Source organism: Mustela erminea, chromosome 20 (genome assembly GCF_009829155.1).
Source record: "Mustela erminea isolate mMusErm1 chromosome 20, mMusErm1.Pri, whole genome shotgun sequence".
NCBI lineage: Eukaryota > Metazoa > Chordata > Mammalia > Carnivora > Mustelidae > Mustela > Mustela erminea.
The window spans coordinates 27,630,370-27,656,475 of record NC_045633.1 but is presented as its reverse complement, the minus strand read 5'-3'; the positions used below and the strand labels follow the sequence as shown (position 1 = coordinate 27,656,475).

General features: G+C 47.5%; 1 protein-coding gene across 3 annotated transcripts in view; it reads right to left on the bottom strand.

Annotated features, from left to right (window-relative positions):
• SDK1 (sidekick cell adhesion molecule 1) overlaps positions 1 to 26,106 on the bottom strand; it is an 854,095-nt gene that overhangs the window by 176,409 nt on the left and 651,580 nt on the right. For all 3 annotated transcript variants that reach the window (XM_032327040.1, XM_032327041.1, XM_032327042.1), the window contains exons 15-17: positions 8,135 to 8,282; positions 7,091 to 7,231; positions 878 to 1,059 (exon numbers count right to left, since the gene is read on the bottom strand). In XM_032327040.1, coding sequence (XP_032182931.1) covers positions 878 to 1,059; positions 7,091 to 7,231; positions 8,135 to 8,282 — 471 coding nt within the window. The remainder of the gene's footprint in view (positions 1 to 877; positions 1,060 to 7,090; positions 7,232 to 8,134; positions 8,283 to 26,106) is intronic.

Below are 26,106 nucleotides of genomic sequence, written 5' to 3'. Positions count from 1 at the left end.
TTGACAAAGGTCAAGGCCTGGTGGCAATAAAAACGCCGAAGCAAATAAACTCACACCTGCAAGTCAGCAGCGGCTGGAAGTGCAAAATGAAAGGAGTTGTTGATTTTGTGGGGGAACTGCTTCCCGTGACCGGGATCGGGGTGCTGAGGGCACACACAGCCGCCCCAAGACGGGGTCCATCCATTTCTTTCGGGTGTACCAAGAGCAAAATATTTCTGAACGCCAACCTTCCTGCAGCTGAGACCCAGGTCCTCCAGAATGTGGTGCGGGGATCAGCCTTAAAATGATGGGGTTGGGGTAGAGCCTATGAAGGTGGGACCCACTGGCTTTATGTCATTCTGCCTGGCCATTTTGGGGAAGGGTGGGCGCCGGGAGGGGTTTTTACCAATTTAGTAAATTGTTTGGCTTGTATAACTGAAAATCCAAAAAAAAAAAAAAAAAAAAAAAAAAAAAGCACCAAGTTGCAAATTCCTTTACCAATAATCACAATACACTACTCAAAACAAAATTCTAAATAATCCCTCTCTTTGGAGAACCTCCACAGTATCGCCTGGGACTCCACAGCCAGATTTACTGTGAAACGTATCACGGTTCCATTTAGAAACTGGCGACTGCATGAATCTTTCAGTGAGCACGTGGACCGCTGATGGCTGTGTGGAGACCCTCTCGGCCTTACCACCCTGAAGCAAGCAGCTAGAATTTCATCTGTGTCCCTTTTCCAGTCCTGCTCCACTGTCGGAGCAGAGACCGGGTGACGTGATTCCTTTCTCACTGACCCTGAGAGGCACAGTCAGGCCCTTTACTTTTATTTCTAACAAGCTGCAGGCAAATTCGGCGCGCCCCGCTCCCCAGCAACCGTGCGGGAAAGCCAGCTTACCTCCCTGGAGGGTGTATTCGGTCACGGCCCTGCTGAAGACGCCCAGGCCCGCCCCGTTGTAGGCGGCCACCTGGATCTCGTACTGCGTCCAGATGATCAGCTCTGTCACCAGGCAGTAGTTGACCTCCGGGCTGGTGATGTTGCGCTGCTGGTGTTCTCCCGGCAAGCCGGCCAGGCGGTACCTGCAGTGGAGCAGGGAGAAACAGCTGGAACCAGGCAGTGGGCACACCGCATTTGCTCCACGCAAGGGGAGGGAAACAAAGTCAGCAGACGAGAGCGAGGCCAGAGGGCAGCCCCGGAAAACACGGCCTCCTAAGCCAACCGTTCCAAGAGGGGTCGTTGAGTCTCCCAGCGATTTTAAGCTCTGGACAAAACTGACATCTCCACATGTGACGGGTAAGGAAAAGAGATGGCTTTTTAAGTGTAACTCGTCTGGGGAGCATGGGGACTTAGTACCAGAAGTTCCAACCATGATTTCTGTCAGGGTGTAGCCATAAGTGACAACTTGGGAGCGATGCTTTCCTCCCGCAGCTCTGAAATGTGTGGAGAAGCAGGGAAACCTCTTGGTCTCCTCTTCCATCTGGGTTCTAGATCTGTTCCGTGAGTGTCGCAGCACCAGAACAAGTATCTCTACATGGTGTTCCCATTTTTCCAATGCTAGTCAATGCTACAGGACAAGCTGCTTTGTAGAGGAGCTTTGCGGACAAAATGGGTGAAGGGGTTAACTGTATCATGACTGCAGGTGGCCAGACTTACCAGGGTCATCACTCTACAGTGTATGCAAAGTGAATTATTACGGTGTACCCTTGACACTAATACGGTGTTATAGACCAATTTTACCTCACTGTTAAGGAAGGAAACATGTAGAATAAATAGAACAATTCACCCTCCCCCAAAGACATAAATTTAAAGTTGTATTTATTTTTAAAAAGTGACATACATACACCACATCTTCTTTATTCATTCATCTGTTGATGGACATCTAGGTTCTTTCCATAGTTTGGCTATTGTGGACATTGCTATTATGAACATTCGGGTGCATGTGCCCCTTCGGATCACTACGTTTGTATCTTTAGGGTAAATACACAGTAGGGCAATTTCTGGGTCATAGGGTAGCTCTATTTTCAACTTTTTGAGGGACCTCCATGCTGTTTTCCAGAGTGGCTGCACCAGCTTGCATTCCCACCAACAGTGTAGGAGGGTTCCTCTTTCTCCGCATCCTCTCCAGCATCTGTCATTTCCTGACTTGTTAATCTTAGCCATTCTGACTGGTGTCAGGTGTTATCTCATTGTGGTTTTGATTTGTATTTCCCTGATGCCGAGTGATGTGGAGCACTTTTTCATGTGTCTGTTGGCCATTTGGATGTCTTCTTTGCAGAAATGTCTGTTCATGTCCTCTGCCCATTTCTTGATTGGATTATTTGTTCTTTGGGTGTTGAGTTTGCTAAGCTCTTTATAGATTTGGATACTGGCCCTTTATCTGATATGTCGTTTGCAAATATCTTCTCCCATTCTGTCAGTTGTCTTTTGGTTTTGTTAACTGTTTCCTTTGCTGTGCAAAAGGTTTTGATCTTGATGGAGTCCCAATAGTTCATTTTTGCCCTTGCTTCCCTTGTCTTTGGCGATGTTCCTAAAAAGAAGTTGCTGTGGCTGAGGTTGAAGAGGTTGCTGCCTGTGTTCTCCTCAAGGATTTTGATGGAATACTATGCAGCCATCAAAAGAAATGAAATCTTGCCATTTGTGATGATGTGGATGAAACTAGAAATTATGCTTAGCGAAATAAGTCAATCGGAGACAGACAACTATCATATGGTCTCCCTGATATGAGGAAGTGGAGATGCAATGTGGAGGGTTTGTGGGGTAGAAAAAGAATAAATGAAACAAGAGGGGATGGGAAGGGAGACAAATCATAAGAGACTCTTAATCTCACAGAACAGAGGGTTGCTGGGGTGAGGGGGGTTGGGAGAGGGTGGTGGGGTTATGGACCTTGGGGACGGTATGTGCTATGGTGAGTGCTGTGAAGTGTGTAAGCCTGGCAATTCACAGACCTGTACCCATTGGGCTAAAAATACATTATATGTTTATAAAAAAAATAAAATAAATAAAGTGACATACATGACCCTGGACTTAGAAAATGTATAAATTAGGAAACTGCCATGTGTACTGTGAAAGGACTTTGGCAGCATTATTGGGAAGAGCAAATGTTTTTCCTGATTTTGTTTGTAGAAGTGGATTAGTTCCTGGGGGTCGAGCGAGGGGCATATGCAGGGAGGACCTGTCCTGGGAAGACCTGCCTTGGTTATCCTGAGGCTTCAGGAACACCCTAAATCCTGTCCAAGCGGCGGCTCCTGCCTCTGGAAGACACAGCTTCATCTGATGAGGGGGAAAGGGTGAAGACAGGAGGCGCCCTTGAGCAAGGGCTCTTGAGGCAGATTGGGGTCTGGCTCTGCACTGACACGGCGCTCCCCCGCGGGCTGCAGCATCTCTCTGGTCCCTGCACTGTCCCAGGCGGAGTGTCTGGGCATAAAGGGGAAGGCCATGCCAGGCTGCTGTTGTCAGGAAAAGGAAGACACCCCCCCCCCCCCACCCCCGATTCAGGCCCTTCCATGGACAACAGCTCTCCGAAGAGAATGACAGCTAAAAATACAGTATGGAAGTCTGGAGAAGGCAGTAAAAGGTTCTTCGTGAACGTCCGAATTTTCTGAGGGCAGTCTTTCAGCTCCTCTTGCTACAAATCATTTGTACAGGTGAGGCCCGTGTGGTGGGAAGATACAGGAGCAAGAGCAGGCAGCACTGGAACAGCAAGAGGGTTCCAGGCATCCTCCTGCCCCCTCCTGTCTAAGAGCAGCAGCTGCTCACGGGGCCAGAGGCGCAGGGACGGCTGTGCTCCCCCGTGACGGGCAAAAATGGAAGCCGATGCCTTACCCTGCATTTTTGCTTCAGATTCCATCCACTTCTGTTGCCTACTCAACTGCCTGCACCAAGCAGGTATGGGTGCGCTTCCTAGCAGGGGGTAGGTTCATCTATAGGATGTCATGGTCTTCAAAGCCCACAGAGAGAGAGGCCTGGCATCAAATAAGCCACGTGCCAGAAAATCCCACTTAAATTCCCTGTCTATAAAATAAATAGCACTGAGACAATCAGCCATTTGGGAGAAGGCAAGGGTTGGCCCCCACCCAGCGTGGCCCGGTGTGTGAATGGTGACCAGGACCACTTACAACCAACATGGCACACTGGGTGCTATCGTTTACAGAGAGAGCTCATTAGTGCGGACCCAACACGACACAATACGCCTTCCAGGGAAAAGCGAAGAAGTCAGCTCCAGAAGGCACAGGCTGGGAAGAAGACAGAGGGGCTGGGTGGCCTTGAGCGTGGTCTTAACATCACTTCTCTGAGCCTTGGATTTTAACTCCTGAAAATGACATCATCATAATAGCCTTTCAAAGGGTTGTCACAAGAATAAGATGAAACGGTGGGTGCTGGAGAGCTGTGACAGTGCAGAACCCACTGAAGATATTGCTAATTTGGAAACGCCGCGCGTCCAGGAAATATGCTAAGCAAAGACACTGAAGCCTGCACAAGCCATAGCCTCTCCTAGACGCCTGTTCATACGATCGTGCCGAACAAGCCACGGGATTCGTGTCTTGGAAGCGGGCTGCCCTCCTTTCCGCGGCAGGCAGGTTGGTCCATTCTGACCTGCGGCTCAGGGTGCTTTTGTAATACTCACAGGATGTCTGGGAAGGTCACAATTAATAACAAAAGTGCAGGGCATTGTCCTCTGACTGGTGGGATACGTTGCCCGGGAGACCGTCTCAGGCAGAAGAAGATGATTTTTTTATATGGAAATAAACAGGAGAATGTTTTTAAAGGACATAACCCCTACGCTCCTCTCAAAGAAGCACCCTGCCCATTATTATAAATATTTTATTACTGCACACACATCCTAACCACTTCTTACGGCCTGAGCCACGGTGGTGATTTATTTCCATTTTGTGCCTCCATGGATTCGGCTGTATGTCTGACACAGACACTTGAGCCCTGGAGGGCTCACAGTTGCAAACAGAGCTGATTTGCAGACTGGAGGATTATTTGGAAATGTTTCCAAGTAAATGCATTTTGGCATGGGCCTTTAATTTCTGGAAACTTTGCTATTCACAGGCCTTGGGTCATACACCCTCATTTTAGGACTTTCTTGATTTAAACCCCTACAAATACAGATGCCCTCTTTCCCAGCACTCGACTCCACTGACACCATCACACAAGATCCTTTTAATGGTGGTAATCCCGCAAAATAGAGAAACGTGCAGTTCCTGATGGGGCCTTGTAACATCAGAAAGATTTTCTTATTAAAGTCCTCGCCCCAAGGTTGGTTCTGCGGGTTGACTTTTAAAGTCCTTCCTTGGCAGCTGGAACCTGAGGACCCTTCTCTGTGCATTTGAGATGGAGGCAGTTGGGATGACAAGGGTGGGTAGGGCCAGGCGGGGAGGGCAAGGAAATTATTTTCATTACCTGATGAGCACAGGCCATGAGTGACAGCCGGAATGGACAGGAGATCTGGGCCTGTGTGTGTGGGAAGCCCCAGCCTGTTTTTGGGAGGGAACTGGGGACTGCTCCAAGCCCACAGGTGCCCCCTGCCCAAAGGGGCCCTTTCAGTTTCTTATTGAAAGGAGCAGAGTCGGGACGCCTGGGTGGCTTAGTTGGTTGGACAACTGCCTTCGGCTCGGGTCGTGATCCCGGAGCGCCGGGATCAAGTCCCACATCGGGCTCCCAGCTCCACGGGGAGTCTGCTTCTCCCTCTGACCTTCTCCTCGCTCATGCTCTCTCACTGTCTCTCTCTCAAATAAATAAATAAAAATCTTTAAATTAAAAAAAAAAAATAATAAAAAAGAAAGGGGCAGAGTGACCAAAGGGGCCCCAAGTGCTGATTCCAGTCCTCTAGTCCCCGTGACCCCTGCAAGACGGCCAGCTTTAAACCACTTCATGTAGATAATGATCTAGCTTGTGTTTAGAGGATAATTCACATGCTTGAGCAAGACCTGAGAAGAGCAGTGAAGTGGTTGTGATGGGCTAATATATCACGCGTATGGATAAAGGTATGTTAAACCATGAGCGGATGATTATATCAATAGCTGCTGGGAAGAGCGGTCCTCCCTATGCAAAGAGCACAGAGCTAGAGCAGCTACACTTTTGTAGCTTCTTATGTTTTTCTAAGACATTACATTTAGCTCCTTTCAACCTCTGTTAACCCAGTATTTGCTGATCACAAGCTCACAAGGGCACGAGCCTGATACTGGGGGGAAGGTAGTGATGGACACCCACGGTTCTTGCCCCATAAGGCTAGGGATGGATGCAAAGTGCAGGTCGTGGAATGAATATGTCTGTCTGTGGCTGTACCGTCTGTTAGAAGAGATTTCATAAATACCTTTTAACATGGCTTTACTTGTTCCTGTTCACTACTTGCATCAACAAACCACTGCAATTATCACATTTGGCGTGATTTCAAGATTAGCAATTTTGACAAAACAGATTTTTTCTCTCCTACCCAGCCAAGTTCTTGTAGAGTCCCCTCAACATTCTCAGAAGCCTGACTGCCCTATATAAGGCAGGGAAAGCAAAGTGGCCACGCTTTGGGCCACATCTGGCCTGTGGAAGTGTGAATTTGGCCTGCCCCATCTTTCGAAACATACAGACTTCATTTCCAATGTTTAGAAACTGTGAGATCGCAGGTAAAAAGCTAGATTTTTAAAAATTTCTTTGAATACACTAGGAAACCTGGCAATACTGAACATGTAAGAGCTAGCCTGGTAGTAACTGGTCAATTGTGATAATGTCAACTGCATTATTATTAGTTAAAAATTATTCTATTAATAATGCATGCCCCGGGAAAAACTGAAACAGAAAGAAAAAATTTGGAATGAATAGCACACCTTGACCCCAACGCATAATATCCCCCTTCATTCTTCTACCAAGATGCAAGCTTCGATATGTACGCAGATATGCTATGGTTGGATACACAGAGGCTGCCCCTGCAACCCAAGCAACCCACAGTTGCTTGTTGGCCATAGCCCCCACCACACCCTAGAGTCCAACATCAGCCCGAGTCTCTTGATTACTATTGGGCTCCTCTAGACCTTTCAGTTTGCGACCCTAGCAAAACAGACCCTGGACTCTTTATAACGAGAACCTAAAAATGGCCAAACACGGGCTACTTGCCTGAGGATATACCCACGCAGCACCCCATTGTGCTCTGTTTCTGGGGGCGGTTGCCACTGGACCATGATGGACTGATTGGTACGCCCACTGGCTACAATATTCTTTGGGGGAGCACTGGGCGGCTCTTCAGGTAACATCAACCTAGAGATAGAATATGGTGAGGGAAAGAGAGATTAGCATCTGAGACAAACGGTCCCCGTTTGCATTCTCTGTCTGACTGAATCTGGAGCTTAACTATTTACCAAAATCAAGTGATGAACAAAGCCAGGCACACAGCTGATCAAACTCAGAGGACATGCATGAAATAGGTACAGCAAATCAACATAATAGAGAATCAGTTCAGCCAGCAAGCAAGAAGACACAGGAGGTGACCTTATTCTGTCTGGATAACCCACAGCATCTCCACTCCGGGAAGGGATTACAAGCCTGAGCGAGCCAGGCCACTGGCCCACAGCCTGAGATGCCTTCCAAATTGTGTTTTTCCGTAGCCCTTTTAGTATTTCTCATATCAAACTCCCACATTTGAAAAAAGTCACTTAGATCTCAACTCTCCTATGATTCGGGCCCCGCCAGTGCTCAGGTTGGTTGGGGTGGGCACACTGAAATGGGGGGAAGCCACGGTCCCAGGTCAGGACCATTCAGGAACGTGCCGTGCCCTGCCAGACGCTTGCTTGTCAGGATGGTGGCAGCAGCTCCCGTCCGGCCGGTGGCCCAAGAGGACAGAGGGAGTGAAGACACGGTCAGCACCTCATCTCGTGGATACCAAGGCCTGTGCTCTCAGAAACACCTTGTGCTGGTGTGGCCGGAGCATTAGGGAAGTTGGAGACATTTCCCTCTGAGCATTGAAAGAAAACCCAGCTAGTCCAACACAAGAGTGGCTCCCTTTCTCTCTTCCTTCTGGTCTTTTCTGTGCATGTGTGGCCAATACCACTAAGGGATGCAGGTTGACTCCTTCTATCAATGTCTTCTTGTTAACTGGATGCTCAGTCTTGCTTTCGGGTCCAAGCCGCCCCGAGAGCCCACCGCGGCTACGCGAGCACACACCTGCTTGTCTCTGCGCTGTACTGGCCTTTGCCCACTTGATTCACGGCACACACCCGGAATTGATAGGTGCGAGCTGGAGTCAGGCCGCGCACGGTGACGCCTGTCATCTCGGGGCCGACATTTGACAGATGTACTTTCCATGGAGAGTCTGAAAGAATGAGCAAAAGGAATTCAGAACCACACAGACACACATCTGAATAATAATAAGAGAATGCAAACTACATTTCCATAAGTTCTCTCATTTCGTTTCCAGGGCGGAGGGAAGGGTTATCCCTGTTCCCCCGAAGTGGAAACCAAGGCTCGTGGCCACATGGCTAGCCGCTGGTAACCACTGGGCCTGGCATTAAACTCCGAGACCTCCCGTCGTCCTCATGCTGCTGTTGACAAGCAAAGTGGCTTCTCCTTCAACCCACATATGGCAGTTTGAACGGAACCAAAATATTCCTCATTCCTGTGTTCCCTGTCAGCGCACACGGTGAGGCAGATTGCAGATTTGTCTCCCAGAAAAGGATGCCGCACATGTCACCAAATGATAAATAAAAACTATATTCATTAACATTTTAATAAAAGAGGAAATGAGCATGATAAAGACAGATGGGCTGTGCATTTTGCAACCCATCTGCGTGGCGGCCCATTACAGCACCGCACCCCTCAGTGGCTTTGGCTGGAGACAGACGTAATGAAATTCGCAGCTAGTTTAGAATATCTTTGCACCCAGCTTACGGCAGGTGTGCAAGAGCGACTCTGTCAGCCAAATGGGCTCTCGCCTGCAAGGCTTCAGAGGATTCTGCTGGACTCCCACACCTTTGCGAGATTTTTTTTTTTTTTTTCTTTCAGTGCAGAGTTGAAACATGCTTTCTGGCCCGATCATTTCGTAGAATGATGCCCTGGAATGAACAGGACCTGGCAATGACTTTGAACACCCACTGTCACTTCTCATTTGGAATCGTCATGATGCCTGAGCTGCATTTGTAAGTTATCAGTGAAGTGAAATTGGGGGAAGGGGGTTCTTGTGGAAATCAAACCGTCTGCCCCCTTCCTTGGAAGTGGTGCCCGAATCTCTCTCCCCCACACTGGAGATGGTCAGAGAGAGGAGAGCCATGATTTCCATGCTGCTGCCAGCCGCGGGAGCCCTCCACATGTACAATCAACACCTCTTCAGCAAAAACCTACAGACCTAACTATGAGGATCACAGGTCTGTGCCTGGGAACACATGCTGCTCCCTTAGGAGTCACCAAGAAAGAGCCACAAGCCACTTCGAAATGAAATGAGACTCAAGGGCAACTTGTGTTGGCTCTCACAGCCAGCTGTCTACCACGGAGCTGGAGTTTGGGAGCCGGATTCCTCGACAAAAAGTTATGCCGCTCTGGAGCGGGATGCCAGTTGGGCTACAAAGGCTGAATCTTTTTAATTATTTCGAATAAAGCTGCCTCCAAAAATGGCTTTCTGGGAATGCAGTCCTCAGCACCAGCTGGGCATTTCAGTGTACTGGCTTTTATTCTCAGTGATCTAGGTAATCTACGTTGGATGAGGACCCCCTGCTCTTTCTGTTTCCTTCAGAGTGCAACGTGTACATCCCCAGGGAACTACAGAATTGCTCACACCGATTTCTCTTCTCACTTTGGGAGTCTGAGACCCTTTTAGAAGCATTAAACATTTCATGGTGCTCTGGTCTGCCAAGCAGGCTCCTCTAGCCATTTGTGCACATGGACAACGCAAGAACTTTCCCTCGCACCCCTGTAACTGCTGGTGGGGAGCAGCGCCTCTCCCTGCCAAGCCACACAGCAGTGGAGACACAGCTTCCCTCCAGAAGGCAGCCGGTGCAGAGCCGTCACAGCCGACTACATGTTTCCATTGACAGTTGTTCATTCTTGTTTGAGCTTCTTCTATAAAGCAGGGGGGAGGAGGGGCAAGTCAAAACCACAGGGAGATCCACATCACAACCACAGGATGACTACTATAAAGAAAGCAGAAATGGCATGTGTGGGCGCTGGGGGGAATGGGGGGGAGAAGCTGGAACATTCGTGCCCTGCTGGTGGGGATGTGAAATGGAGCAGCCGCTGCAGAAACCAGTATGGCGGCTCCTAACTAAAGGTAGAACTACCGTATGATCCGGAAATTCTACGTCAAAATATACGCCCCGACGAACTGAAAGGAGGGTCACGAAGAGATATTAGTTAAGAACCCGAGTGTCCACTGATGGATGGACAGATGAGCAAAATGTAGTCCATCCCTGCAATGAAATATTATTCAGCTTTGAACAAGAAATTGACACACACTCCGACAGGGCTAAACCTTGAAAATGAGGCAGTCACAAGAAGATGGGGAGCGTAGGATTCCACTGACAAGAGGTCCCTGGAGGGGTCAGATCCGCAGATGCAGAGGCGAATGGCAGCTGCCAGGGTGGGGGTTGGGGGCTGGGGAAAGACAGGGAAAGACATTTAATGGATCCACGGCTTCAGTTTTGCCAGATGAGGGTAAGAGCTGGGTGGCACGATGTGAATGTCCCGACCACTCAACTGGACATTTAAAAGTGGCTAAGATGGTAAAATTTTATGTTATGGTGTGTATTACCACAACGAAACATTTCTTTTTTCAATATGGAAGAAAAAATGGGGAAATAACATAGCACTCCCGAGACTGGCATTGGTCTGAAGTAAGAGACACGTGCTGACTTATCCAGTGCAGAGCCAGGGCCTGGTGGGTACTGGAGCTGGACGGGCCCGTCCACCTCCCACTACCCCTTGTCTCTCCTCACCTCCCTGCCCCAATCTGGGCCCTGGACGACCTGCCTGGCAGGGCTGGGCTCTTTTTTACTCACCGGGAGATGGCCCAAGACTATCGCATTCTTTACCCAGAGGTTCATGCTCTATTTGGGAAGGTCTACACCACCTCCCTCTCTGGGCTCTGCATCTCCCTTCCCTCTGTGTCCTGAGTTAGCCAGCTCGGGCCCCAGGGTCCCGGTGTCTCTCTCCACTTGCCCCTGGGCAGATCTTCCCTTTGCTGACTCTCTGCTTGGATGCTCTAAGTCAAGACAGCCACCTACTTCTCATGGGGACCCTGGCCGAGGCAGTGTTCAATAAAACTTACCTCTGTCCCTCTCTTCCTGCAGAAGACCTCAGTGTCTGTAAGCAAACGGCTCACCTGCTCAGTTACCTACAGAGTCCAAGGTCAGAAAGAAGCAAACTCAAAAGGATGGTGGCCAAGTCCACTGACAGAGCCCATGTGTGTCAGCACAGAGGGGGCAGAGAGTGCCTCACGACCCCTCTCCCTCCCTCCCAGATTCAGCTCAGAGTATAAGCAGCCCCTCCAAGTGTGGAACCCTATCAAACAGCAGCGAGCCAGCAGATCTGAGGCTCAGCCCCAGTCTGACTCTGCAACAGGGCCTATTAATCTGCCCTGTATCCGGGGGCTCGGCTCAGTCCTTCGGATGCGTCCAAATAAAACTCTTTATTTATTCTCTTCCCTCTCCCTCATAGAAGATAAAAGATCTGGCAGGAAGAGAGATTAAACTGAAAACTAATACAAATGAACCCGATCCATCTCATGGGAACTCTGATTTGAACTGAAAAAAAAAAAAGAAAGAAAGAAAGAAAGAAAAAAAGTGGTGAGGGAAGGATTTGCTCCCTCCCAAGTCTCTGAACTTGAAGCTTGCTGAGAACTGGTGAAATGTAAAGGGCAGGTCTGTCCCTGACAATCCGTAAGCAAAATCCCTTTAGAAGATGCTCCTCCTGGTCCTCAGAAAGGAGGGCTCTGAGAGGCTCCTCTGAGGGGCTGGGATGTAGAAGATTCTTTTGAGAAAGGAAAGCATCCCATAGAAGTTTCAATAGCTTTTTTCCTCCCCTTCAGGGATGCCTCTTGCTCCTCTGATCTAGAAGCCGAAGGAAACTTGGACTTTCCCAGTCAGGCTATTAAACACACCTCCGCTCCACGCGGCCATCACTAATCTTTCTCTTGGCTTCAAGTGCCGGAATCCGCGAGGAGTTAATCACTCCTTTGCTCTGTGGATTGGTGAAAAAACAGGCAGTTTTCAGCCGCCATAAATGTACTGGAAGCTTTTTTTCCCCCCTCAGTAAAAAGAACCTTACCATGTTCTCAGTTAAAGGTATCCGAGGAAGGAAAAGACTTTTTCAAAGAAAATTTTCATTGCCGGAGGGCCTGTAATTATTACTTAGCCCTAATGTCTACACGGTAGCCTCTGTCTGGACACGCACTTACAGCTGTAACCATGAGAATCTCCTTGGGGAGGAGCCATTGTCTCCTCATATGGGTCAGGAAACGAAGACTCAGGGAGGTATAAATACTGTCCCCCTGGCCTTACAGGCCATCACTTTCCAGACTCGGAGGCAGACCTAACATCACCAAAAGAGCAGCTGGGCCTCCAGCATCTTCTTGTGAGATGCAGTGGGAAGTACCGAGCGACATTCAGGCACCAGTGATACACACACACACACACACACACACACATGTGGTCCGAGAAAACACACAAAACCAAAAGCTGATGCAAATTCCTTCCCATCTCTGGGCAATTAAAGAGATGCAGGAACAAATGAAATGACATCCTGAGGAAGCAATCGGCATGGGACATGGTGGGACATCCAGACGCCCTGGCCTCTTCACCAGACGAGAGCAGGGGAAAGGGAAGTGGGGCTCTTGTCGATCAAGAGACAGAAACACCAAAGTGATGGATGGACCTTGTCTGGATCTGGATTTATATTCAAAGAATCAACTACAAACAGTCAATTTTTAAAAAAGCATTTGAAGAGGACACAAAGAAATGGAAAGACATTCCATGCTCATGGATTGGGAGAACAAGTATTAAAATGTCTATATTGCCCAAAGCAACCTACACATTTCATGTAAGCCACATCAGGATGCCAACAGTATTTTTCTCAGAGCTGGAACAAACATTCCAAAGACCTGTAGGGAACAACAGAAGACCTCAAATAGCCAAGTAATCCTGAAAAAGAAAAGTAAAATTGGTGGCATCACAATTCCAGACTTCAAGCTCTATTACAAAGCTGTGATCATCAAGACAGTATGGTCCTGGCACTAAAACAGACATATAGATCAATGGAACAGAAGAGAGAGCCCAGAAATGGACCCTCAACTCTATAGTAAACTAATCTTCGACAAAGCAGGAAAGAATGTCCAATAAAAAGTCTCTTCAACAAATGGTGTTGGGTAAAGTGGACAGCAACAGGCGTAAAAATGAAACTGGATCATTTCCTTATACCACACCCAAAAATAGACTCAAAATGGATGAAAGACCTAAATGTGAGACAGGAATCCATCAAAATCCTAGAGAAGAACACAGGCAGCAACCTCTTTGAAATTGGCCATAGCAACTTCTTTCTAGATACATCTCCTGATGCAAGGGAAACAAAAGCAAAAATTAACTATTGGGACTTCATCAAAACAGAAAACTTCTGCATAGCAAAGGAAACAATCAACAAAACTAAAAGGCAACCAATAGAACGGGAGAAGATATTTGCAAAAGATGTATCTTATAAAGGGTTAGCATCTAAAACATAAAAAGAACTTATAAAACTCAACACCCAAAAAACAAATAATCCAGTTAAAAAAATGAGCAGAAGACACAAATAGACATTTTTTCCAAAGAAGACATCTAGATGGCCAACAGACATATGAAAAGATGCTCTTTGTCACTCATCATCACAGAAATACAAATCAAACCTGGAATGAGATATCACACTAGTCACAATGGCTAAAATCAACAACATAAGAAATAATGAATGTTGGTGAGGATGTGCAGAAAGGGGAAATGTCATACACTGTTGGTGAGAATGCAAACTGGTGCAACCATTCTGGAAAACAGTATGGAGGTTCCTCGAAAAGTTAAAAATAAAAATACCCTACAATCTAGTCATTGTACTACTAGGTATTTACAAAAAGATACAAAACACAGCTTCAAAGGGGTACCTGTACCCCGATGTTTATAGCAGCATTATCCACAATAGCCAAATTATGGAAAGAGCCCAAGTGTCCATTGACTGATTAATGGATAGACAAGAAGTGGTATATACATGCATGGAAATTTTGTTCAGCCATAAAATGAATGAAATCTTGCCATCTGCAATGAGACAGAGCTAGAGAGCATAATGCTGAGTGAAGTAAGTTGGCCAGAGAAAGACAAATACCGTATGATTTCATTCCTCCATGGAATTTAAGAAATGAAGCAAATGATCATGTTGTGGGGAGGGACCAAGAAACACTCTTAATTGTAGAGAACAAACTGGGTGTTGCTGGGTGGGGGGAGGTGGGCCGGGTGACGGGGTAACTGGCTGATGGGCATCAAGGAGGGCACGTGTCCTCATGAGCACTGGGTATAGTATGGAAGTGATGAATCACTAGACTCTACACCAGAAACTAATATTACACTGTATGCTAACTAAATGAATTTAAATAAACACATAAAAAAAGCAATTTGGGCCATATAAATATGGACTGAGTATAAGATGATATTAAGGATTACCATTAATTTTGCTATATGTGATGTCATTTAGTTGAGCTATGTATAAAATCACTTAAAGTTGAAATGACATAATGTCTGGGATTTCCTTAAAAATACCCTAGCAAAACAAAACCAAAAAAAAAAAAAAAAAAAAAGGTGGGCACTCGACGAAACCAATATGGTAATATGTTGATGGTATCAAAAATGAACGCACGAATACCTTTGTGTATGTGTCATATTTTTCATACTAAAAAGTTTCTAGAAAGTGACTGTTTAATCGCAACATTGCCAGCATTGAGCATTGTGACCATCTTAAATCATGTTTGGTAGACGAAAAATGCGATTTCACTGATGCTTTGCCTTATATTTTTTACTATGAATGAGAATTAACTTCTTGCATTAAAACAACTTCCCCTGGGGCGCCTGGGTGGCTCAGTGGGTTAAGCCGCTGCCTTCGGCTCAGGTCATGATCTCAGGATCCTGGGATCGAGTCCTGCATCGGGATCTCTGCTCAGCAGGGAGCCTGTTTCCCTCTCTCTCTCTCTGCCTGCCTCTCTGTCTACTGTGAACTCTCTCTGTCAAATAAATAAATAAAATAAAATAAAATAAAAACAAAAAACAACTTCCCCTGGGTTACAGAGCATTAAGTGGAAGACTTAAGATGCACATTTATTATTTTCTTAATGCTGATTCCACTGTGGTTTTGGCTACAATAGTCTGTGTACTGTGTCTCTTAAAATATAAGCTTTAGGTTATAATAATAATAATATACATAAAAATAATACCCATTTAAATAACCACCCACAAGATAAACTCCGCTGTTTCGATTTTACTCACTATTAGATCCTTCATACTTAGAAGTGTGCCTGACATGGAGCAGGGGCTCAATCAGCATCTGTTCCGTGAAAGTACCTGCAATGTCCTGGGCACGAGGGTGACTTCATATGTACACAGGTAACCTTCACAAAACCTTGTGGCAGGTATGATCACCCTCACGTTCATATGTGAAAAGGAGACACAGAAGGATGGAATCACAGATCACAGTCTCATCTTTCCACCTTGGCAGAAACTCCCAGGTCAAGGCAACTTTGCTCTTTCCGACTTCTCATTACTGGTCATAGTTAGTATTGACTCCTGCAAGTCAAGAGCCTGGTCCCAGGGATGACCCAGAAGCAGAGCTATACTCTTGGCCCGAAGCTTCCAAGAGTCTCAGCCACGCCACACTCGTGAGAGGCTCTCCTTCCCCATGCTGGCTGTTTAGGATGTAAGTGCTCTGGATTTCTCAGGAAGATACTGCACACTCAGGATGGGTGAGAATCGAAGTCTGGGCACAAATTAAGTTGCTCTTTCCAATGGCAAAACGCCTCTCCAGCATCAACAGTGGTAAGGCTGGCTGATGGCACGTACTCCTGATTGGAAAGGACAGGAGTGGCACTTGGCTTTTGTGTTCTTCCTTTTAGAACGCTAGAATTGCTGGTCTAATCATTAGAAAAACATCCCCAAATCCCGACCTAGTGACGTTCTACAAAGCACCTGACATGCACTCCTTAAAACTGTCAAGGTCGTCATAAATGGAACGTCTGAGAAACCGTCCTGCCAAGAGGAGTCCAAGCACTGCTAATGCGCTGTAGTGTCCTGGGTGGGATCCTGGGTCAGAACTGAGTGATTGTGAATAAAGCATGGACTTTAGTTAATAATAAATATGGCAATATTGGTTCATTCATTGTGACCAATGTACCACATGGATGGAAGATATTCCCAAGATGGGAAACCATGTCTGGGCTTTTGGAAATTCTCTATCTCCCAATAACTCCGCAAACCTGAAACTATTCTAAAATAAACCAGAAGAGAAGAAAAGGCCTGTCTGTTCATGCTGGAGTGGACCAGGAAAGGGAGGTATAAGCTGGGGCAAGTCGCGTGGGACCCGCACTGGGAGGCCCTGTGCGCTCTGTGGGAGAAGAGAACGGAGCTGGGTGTGCGAGTGCACACAGTTCACGCAGGGAGGCGTGGACAGCAGGCTCAGAGCTGCTGCACAGCCGGGTTTCAAGCCACCACGACCGTTCCTGACGCTGGAGCCGACGACGATGGGCTGTCCCACTGTTCCAGATGCAGCTCACTTCATCTCTCAGCGTTTGAGGGCCTGCTGTCCATGTGGTGGAGTGACAGCAAGGGGCCATGTCTTCCACAGCTGTGAACGGCAGTTGCTGAGTGCCCTCATGGTCGGAAGCTGGCGTCTGTTCTGGAAGGCGCAAGGACAGATGGGCCTGGAGCTTCCGGCCCACATTGGCGCTGGCCCTGACTGAGGCTTCACAGAGACTCCTGGGGCTCTGAATTGTTTTCCTCAATGAGAGCCCCAAGCAACATGAACCATCCAAAACTCAAGTCTACTCCGGGCATCATATGCCCATGAAGTGATGAGAGAAGGGTAAAAAAAACCAAAAACCAAAAACCAATAACATATATATATATATATATATATATATATACACACACACACACACACACACACACACACACACACACAAAATTTATACTGATTATATATACAACTACACAAAAATTTCATATACATATAAAATTATCTATATATGTATGAAACACATCACAAAAATACATATATATTCATTAACGAAAACTTGGAAAATAGAGTATAAAAAAAAATGAAACCGAACAGGCCCAGGTACATTCTACTGCTTTTTAAAAACCATTTTCATGACTTCTCAAGCACTCTCTGCAATTATCTTCAAGTTTTTCAGACACTACTCTGACCTACGTTTCAGTGTCCAGCTCACTGAGCCACTGAAATTAATTTGGTGGGATGATCACTGTTTTCTTCTCAACAGTCAAGTGCCCTGAACATCCGGTTGTCACGAGAACCGAGAAATGGGGCTTCAGGGCCCAGACAACCTCTGTATGGCTTGGCTGCTCAGACCAAGAGTCAATCCCTGCCCCAAGCTCCTTGTCCGTGACAGGCTGGAGAGGGGACTCAGAGGCAAGCTCAGTGGGCACTACAGAACGGTGTCTCTTGGCTCATTCAAAGCTCGGCAGGACATTCCAAGAGAAGCACAGAAAAAAACTAGTTCTGCGGGCTGCCTGGGTGGCTCAGTGGGTTAAGCCTCTGCCTTCAGCTCAGGTCATAATCTCAGGGTCCCGGGATCGAGTCCCGCATCAGGCTCTCTGCTAGGCAGGGAGCCTGCTCCTTCCTCTCTCTCTCTGCTTGTGATCTCTCTCTGTCAAATAAATTAAATCTTAAAAAAAAAAAAAAAACTAGTTCTGCAAAGGATAAAGACGACTCTGGTTACAAAGTGTTATGGACAAATGGATACAGAAGATATGGTCCATATATACTATGGAATATTTTGCCTCCATCAGAAAGGACCAACACGCAACTTTTGTATCAACATGGACAAGACTGGAAAAGATTATGTTGAGTGAAATAAGTCAAGCAGAGAAAGTCAATTATCATATGGTTTTGCTTATTTGTGGAGCATAGGAATAACATGGAAGACACTGGGAGATGGAGAGGAGAAGGGAGTTGAGGGAAATTGGAGGGCGAGACTGTGGACTCTGAGGAACTAACTGAGGGTTTTGGAGGGGAGGGGTGTAGGAGGTTGGGTGAGCCTGGTGGGGGGTATGGTGAAGGACACGTATTACACGGAGCACTGGGTATGGTGCATAAACAATGAATTCTGGAACACTGAAAAGAAATTAAAAATAAATAAATAAAAATTAAAAATAAATAAGTAAATAAATTAAAAAACAAAACAAAAGAAAGTGTTACAAGACTGAGAGGCCTTAACTTTGTAGTTGCGCTGCAGTGTCCTGCTCGGCAGGTGGAAGGCACATTGGGAGGATGGGCCATGCTTGTGACACGAGACAACAAGGTCCTTGGGACGGACAGGATGCCACTGAGCCATCACACATATCTAGAAAGTGCACTGAAGCACAAGTTTGGAAGGATTCTGTGATTCGGACCTGCTCACGGCAACCCTGGGAAAGAAGCCTGAGGCCTGAGTCATGGGATGGATGGTCACGACCTGCAGGGTGTGGCGGAGGCCACCAGAGAAACCTGTGTCAGGGAACTCCCTGACCTGGGAGTGGGGAGGCAGCAGGGGCTCTCTCCTAAGACAAGGGCCCAAGAAGTAGACAGTTAGAGTATGGTGCCCCCCACTTAGGGAAAGCTTTCTCTGCTGGAGATATCATCAGAGCAACAAAAAGTGTGCAAAGCCAGAGGGAAGAGGCCCCAAGTATGGCCTTCAAGGTCGAGAATGAAAGCGCTGAGCATCTGGGAACTAAGTGAGCCTCCCTGCCCCCACTACAGAAAGCAGCCAAAGCAACGCCAGGAATGGGCTTTGGGACATTATGCTCTTCACATCCAAGGGACTGGAACCTATGCACTGTGGGTGAGACCTCAGATGAGGCCAAGGCTTAGGCTGCAAGGGGATATGCTCTCCCGGACAGGACACGGGTGCTGAGCAGGAGAAGCCATCTGCTTCAGAGAGGTGGAGAGAAGTCAGGGGGTTGGGAACAGGGATTGGATAATTTCAGAACCAGAGGGGAACGGGGCTGTGGGCAGCAGCCACATCATGATGGTGGCGGTGTGCCCACTCAATGGGTCGGACCTTGGAGAGCTCGAACTTTGGCTGGTTGGAAGCAGGCGGCCCTCTCTGCATCGGCACCAAGCAGTCATAGCAGTGTGTGCGACAGGCTTGAAAGGGCCTGCCACAGGGGCGCCCCAGCAAGGGCTGCAGCACCGCCGTCCCCCCGATATCTTCCTGGAGGGCAGGGAGCGGAGAGGGCGAGAACCCCCAGCTCCCCACCTCAGCCCCTCTCTGGGCCCAAGGCACAGCAAGAGAACCACAATGAGTGTCGGTGATACAACTCTGTCTTCCCGCACGGATTTTAAAATAGGAGCAAATGCCATTAATGTGAGGTTCAATATGCAAAAGCCCCAAGAAAAATGAGCTGAGACATAAAATACTTCCTAACAACTCTGAGGCTATTAGTAGATACCTGCGTGAGCTATGTTTCAAAGACAGCATTAAAACGATTGGAAGCATAAAGAACAAAGTCTCTACAATTTTGGCAAGCAAAACAGCGCAAAGCCTGTCAGCTTTTAAGCACATAATAGCAAGCGGGGATGAAGAAGTCGAACACGCGGTACAGAGCCAGGCGGGAGTGGATTGCACTTGGGAGCAAACGAGCTCATGGGGAGCGGGGTGCAGCTGCCGGGCGCTGGCTGAGAGGACTCTGGGACCGCAGAACAAAGAGCTGAGCCGCACAGCTTAGAGTTATCCCTGTGAAGGACAAGGGAGCCCTCCTGCCTCCCCGAAGATTCTAAGCCCCGGAGAATGCCCCCCAGAAACTGGTCATAGGCCAGCCACTGACAGAAAGTGCCCTGCTTGAGAAAGCTGAGGCCATGGCACTGTCCTGTGCCCAAGAAGACACAGACTTGGGGAAAGTGCCCCCTGGAGCCCAAAGCGTCCCCTGGGACTTGGCATGCTCCAGCCAGGTTAGCTGACCCGCCCAGGACAACGCCCCTTAGTGGGCTCGCAGATCCCAGGCCCAGCCCCTGGACTCCCAGGGGTCTTCGGCACCCTTCCTTCCAGGGGCTTCAATCACCAATTCAGAATGAGCAACCTTCCTGCTTGCTCCAGCTGCCTCTGTCCCTCACACCAGGACAGAGCTGCCCACACACCCTGCCGGGTCCGTCTGCCAGGTTCACGTTGGTTCTCACGGCATCGCTCCGTGACCTTGTATGGCCCTCTGGGGATCAGGACTGTGGTCTGGCCTCCCTTGGTCTCTGCATGTGCATGTGCGAGTGTGTATATGTACACACACACACACACACACACAGAGAAGCTTTAAAAAAACATTTCAACATCTGAAGTGAAAATACATATAATATTGGATACAAAATGAAAATGAAAAATAAATAAACCCCCAAATAAAAAATAAACCCAAAATCATTAAGGAGGAGAGGACAGTGTTGAGCCCCTTGGAGGTAGTCCAGCTAAGCACTCAGTTCCGACTGCTCTGGGTTTCCTGGAGGACAAAGAGAAAAGTGATATGCTGGACAGCAGAGTTTGAAAAGAAAGCTGCTAAGTCACCAGAGAGAGACAGGCATTGTCTCGGTGAGACACCCACAGTGCAGATCCCTCCGGCCTAGAAACGAGTATGGCATTAACTTGTGGAAGATAGTGTTCCTTTCGAAGTTAAGGGAAAATACTTTAATTTGGAGTGTGAGGCCCAAGACCCTGGCATCATGATGAGGACCAAGGCCCTTGGCGTGTCACCTTTTAACTGTGGAGGGCAGGACCTCAGGAATTCACCTCAGGGCTATGGAGCCAAGGACGTTCATAGAGGAAGTTGTAGGCTATTGTTACATGGAATATTGCTATTTTAGGAATAACTGGCTCAACAGAAGAAATTTCCAAAAAGATATTTTAAAAATCATAAGAACCGTGAATAGGAAGAATGTACTAGATCATGAAGAATTGTTTCAAACCAAGATCCTGTTCATTTATATGAGCAGGAACAGGCTGCAGGGGAATGAGGCCTGCTGAGTGCTGGTCCTTGCAGGAGGAGGACGGACTGAGAAGGGCTACAGGGGAGCCGCCCAGCAGGTGGAAACATTTTGTACCTTACTTGAGGTAGGAGCTATGTGGTGTACGTGTATTTGTAAAAAGTCACTTAAGATCTCCGCATTTCAAGATATGCAAATTATTTACCAGTATGGAACAGAAGATCACTATCATATGTAACAGTAAACCCCTGGCAGACATTCCACTGAGATCAGAGGATGAAAAAGAGACTCGCTACTAGGCTGATTATTCTTTTAAATTATTCTGGCCAACCCTGTAAGATTAAAAAAGAAAAAAGGAAAAAACAAGTCCTTATTATTTGGAGTAGATGTGACTGTCTACCTTGAAAACTTAAGAGGATCAGTTGGAAAATCATTAGAATAATAAGAAAATATGGAAAGTGGCTAGACAGAAGACAAACACTCGAACATCAGGACTATTGCAGTATCCCAACAATGTGAGCTACCTCCAAGATGGAATAGAGGGAAAATCTATTCCTAGTAGCAACAGAACAGAATCTTGGCACAACTTTCACACAGAAGTATAGAGCCTGTGGCGTAAGCCAGCAAGCTTCCCTACATGATATAAAAAAGGAACTAATGAAATGGAGAAACAGGTTATTTTCTAGGTGGAAAGACAGAATCTCCAAGAAGTCAGCTCTCATAAAACTCATGATAGGTTTAACATCACTAAAAAAAGTCAATGGAACTATTTTTGAAAGCTGACAAAATAATTCCAATTTTTTTTCAGAAGAATAAACAGGTGACAAGAACTAGCAAAATTCTTTTTTAAAAAAAGATTTTTATTTATTTGACACACAGAGAGAGAGATCACAAGTAGGCAGAGAGGCAGGCAGAGGGAGAGGGGGAAGCAGGATCTCTGCTGAGCAGAGAGCTCAATCCCAGGACCCTGAGATGTTGACCTGAGCCAAAGGCAGAGGCTTTAACCCCCTGAGCCACCCAGGCGCCCCAAGAACAGCAAAATTACTAAAAGATGAAGGAAATTGCTTTATCAGTTATTAAAACACATTTCAGAACCAAAACAATTAAAATAGAGACCAGGCAGAAAAACAGACGATTAATGAATGGGTCCAAATAAACCCCAAACAGACCTTTATAGAAATAGGTCCTCTTCATGCATAAAAAAGGGAAAAAATCCATAAATAAATGGAATAGTCACGGAATTTTGTTGGGAAAATGAATGTCATTTGGAAAAAAATAAAAACCACATGTCAGGATTTCCATCTAAATTCCAGATGAATTTAAGAGTTAAATATATGAAAAAGTAAAGCTTTAAAAACAAGAGGAAAACTTACAAGAAGCTGTATTTTATGCTTGTGTTGAACTATCCAACCAAATATACAAGTAATGAAAGAAATCACAGAGGAAAATATCAACAGATTTAACTATGTAAAAATCAAATACTTCCGTATGTCAGAAAGTAATACGTAAAAATTAAGAGTAAAAAGCAAACTGAAAGAATATGTGTCATACATGACAGAGAAAACCCTAAGGCTCTGATACAAAAGCAGAGGAAAAGAAACAGACAGATCATAGAGAGGAAGTACAGAAAGCCAAGGAACTTGGAAAAATGTGTTCAGCAGGACCACTAATCAAAGAAATGCAAAGTAAAAATCTTCCGAACGCAGACATAGGAGAGTATCTTTGCAAGCTTGGGAGGAGGAAAAATATTCTTACAAGTTTCCTTCTAGGTATTTTCATTTGTTGGTGCCCTGCCTTGGCTGTGCCCTCAGGGCCTGGTTTGCCCCCAGGGTAATTCAGCACCACTGGAGCGGGAGACCTGGAACGGCGCTCCCCATCCCAGAGCAGGCCTGGGACAGCACCCCCCAGAGCAGGAGCCTGGAAACAGTGCCCCCTCCCCAGATGATCTAGAATAGTGCCCCCCAGAGGAGAAGACCTGGAGAGAGTCTCCCCCTCTCCAGAGAGGCTCTAGAACAGTGCCCACCCCGGACAGGGAGACCTGGGACAGCACCCCCTCCCTCCGAGAGCAAACCCTGGGAACAGTGTTCCCTGGAAGGGGAGACAGGGGACACTGCTCAGAGGAGATGCTACACGGAGTTGACTAGAGACAGAGTGGCAGGGATGGGGAGAGAAATCCCGCAGCCCTGGATATTCGGCGGGTGCAAGGATCCACGGGCCGTGCCTTGTTGCTAAAGCTAATGGGCAAAGCAGTGAGTGGCTGGAGGTAAGTCTGGAGAGGCAGGTGGCAGCTGGGTGACGAAGAGCTCTGTATATCACACTCGTCAGCCTAGAATCTATTCTTTAAGCAATGAAATGTCTCTGGTGGAATCACGGCTGGTTGTGTGGCCAGAAGATGGCCTAGGGACCAGTCTCCAGGCCGTGCAGAGCCCTGTATACTCTGGGGGAGCAGAGTACATAGCCAGCCCCGCTGCAGCCCCTTCTCTGAGGGATCTCTGAAAGGTTTCTAGCAGGGGCTTCACTTGGGCACATGTGAATTTCGAGGGCTCCCGCTGATGGCCCCGGGGAGGGCACACTTGTGGAAGCGAACTGGAACGGCTTGTCTGATGGGGTGAAAACTAGTCAGGGACAGAGGCTGCAGGAACAGAGGGGACAATGGGTTGGAGAAACATTTATGAGGTAAACCTTACTATCTGTGGGGAACAGAGTCAAAACGATGTTTGTTTAACTTGAGAAGGAGCAACTGTGGGGGAAACATGATGAGTTCTGACAGTTTGAGTTTGCTGAGCCCATGGGACAGCTGGGCAAGGATGTCTGGGGGGCATTTGGTCACGTGAATCTGGGGTCCAGGGCCGAGGTCTAGGTCACAAACACGTTTTAGGGGACAGCCCACTGGCAACAGGTGAGCCGTGGTGGCACGGGGCCACTAGCGGGGGGGGGGGGGAGGAGGTGAAGACCCATGAGTTGAGCAAGGAAAGTAAGGAATGTCGACATTGTAGGGGAGAAGAGGAAAGGAGGTCTCCAGACAAGTCATAAGGAATGGCCAGAGGATCCGGAGAAGAAGGTCTAGGAAGCCAGAAGGAGGCGGGAGTCAAGTCAACGGAACAAGTTGCTCTGGGTGGCGGGAGATCAAGGGCACGGGCTGCACAGCTGTTGGGGAGGACCATGACCGCTCCCTGCATCTGCCCTTCAGGACCAGGAGGCTCTGGTCTCTGCAGAGAAAAGAGAAGGGTAGGGCTGGGAGGAGGAGGAGGGATTTTCGTGAAACAGAAAGAGTCAGGAGGGAAGGAGAACTGGAAGACAGAGGGCATCAGGCATTAATTCCTGGAGGACCTGGGACAGAGGGGCTGGCTTTCATCTCACAAGGGACTGTCGTGATTGCTGTCAGTCGCTGTACTTCAAGTAAGCTCTAGATTTCTATTAGTGTGCATGCATTTCAATAGTAACAATTACAAAGTTACCTTATATTTTAATTAAATTCAAGTATTGTAAGCCGTGATGGCAAAACCACAACTGTGAACACCTGGCTCTATTAAAAAAAGGGAAGGGAAGAATGAAGCTCCGGGCTCTGCATAAAGGTGCTTGTTCCCCGTGACTGCTCATGGGGAGACGTGCGCTACAGTGTAAAAAAAATTCATAGGAAAGAGACAATCTTTCCAGCTGGAGAAAGACCTCAACTCTTCTATTTCAGCAGTGGAATAAATGCCTTAGCGCAGCTCAGGGAACACATGCAAAGGGCTCAGTTTGAGGATTAGATTAAAACAAGGTTCGCCTCTCCCAAAGATCAGGGTTATCGCGAAAGCTCATTCGATGAGTACCTGTGATTCTCATACTGTATGAGGCCAACTCATGCGTCTGAAAGGATACATTTTTTTTAAAAAAGGTAAAATTACGGCTCTCATCCAAATACAAAACGAACACATGCTAAAGATTTTAGGCAGCTTATTAATTCAGGAAGGAACCAGTAAGGTGCTCCAACAGGATGAAAAGTGAATTTGAAGTGCACACTCCAAATGAATTCGCATATAGATGCAAACCCGGTTAATGCCTACAGAGTGATAACCGGTTACTGCAAGACCCACTTATAACCCAGACATGATTTATTTGCATTTCTATGGATGAGAATTATTCTCATTACCCTTCAGTTCTGTCCGAGCCACGGAGCTGTGGAACAGCTTGAAAGCAATGGAAAGTGTGGGCATCTAGAGACAGCCAGCCCCGAAGGCTGCCGGATGAGACGCCTGGTAATGTGGGTTTGATCTGTCTCTGAGTCCACTTCAAAGCCCTCACAGTTTCTTCTGGCAGTCTCCTGCCTTGTTATCATAATCATCTCAAAGAAAGATTATTCTTGATCCAACTCAACAAGCACTTAAGAGACTGGGCCAAATGCTCTAGCTGTTCACCAGAATTCTCGACCAGTTCACTGCATCCTTGCTATGAGGCTCTCTTAACCCAGGACCCCCAGCGTCCCCTTGCCTGCAGACCCCGTGTGCTCTCAGCCCTGCCCGGCAGGTACCTTGAACCAGGCCTTCAGATGCTGCTGGCCTCTTTGAACCCCCACTCAGTGAGGAGAATGATCACGCCCCACAGAGAGGCAGTCCTCTGGGTGCCCGCGAGGCCCAGCGTGCTCTCCGTGGAGGGTTTCGACTCCAGGCAAGTGCACAGACAAAGGCTCAGCGGAAGCTGCAGAGTTCTGCTTTATGAAAGCTCTGGAGAGGCCCTCTGGTAATGGCTGGCGTGTGGCGAGGGCAGGTGTTGCTAAGGGCCTGCCCCCACCACAGAACCATGCCAGTTTGGCCCCTGCAGGAGCCACGGTTTCCAGGAGAACGGCATGCTGATCGGCCTGTGAGGAGGAGCTGGCTGCAGAGAGTGGCCCGAGTAGCCGGGTGGATGGAGTTATTTAGAGTCGTCTGCTGGCACAGTGCAGAACGTAGGCCAGATACAATTTCCATTTTAGTGTATTGCTGCTAAGC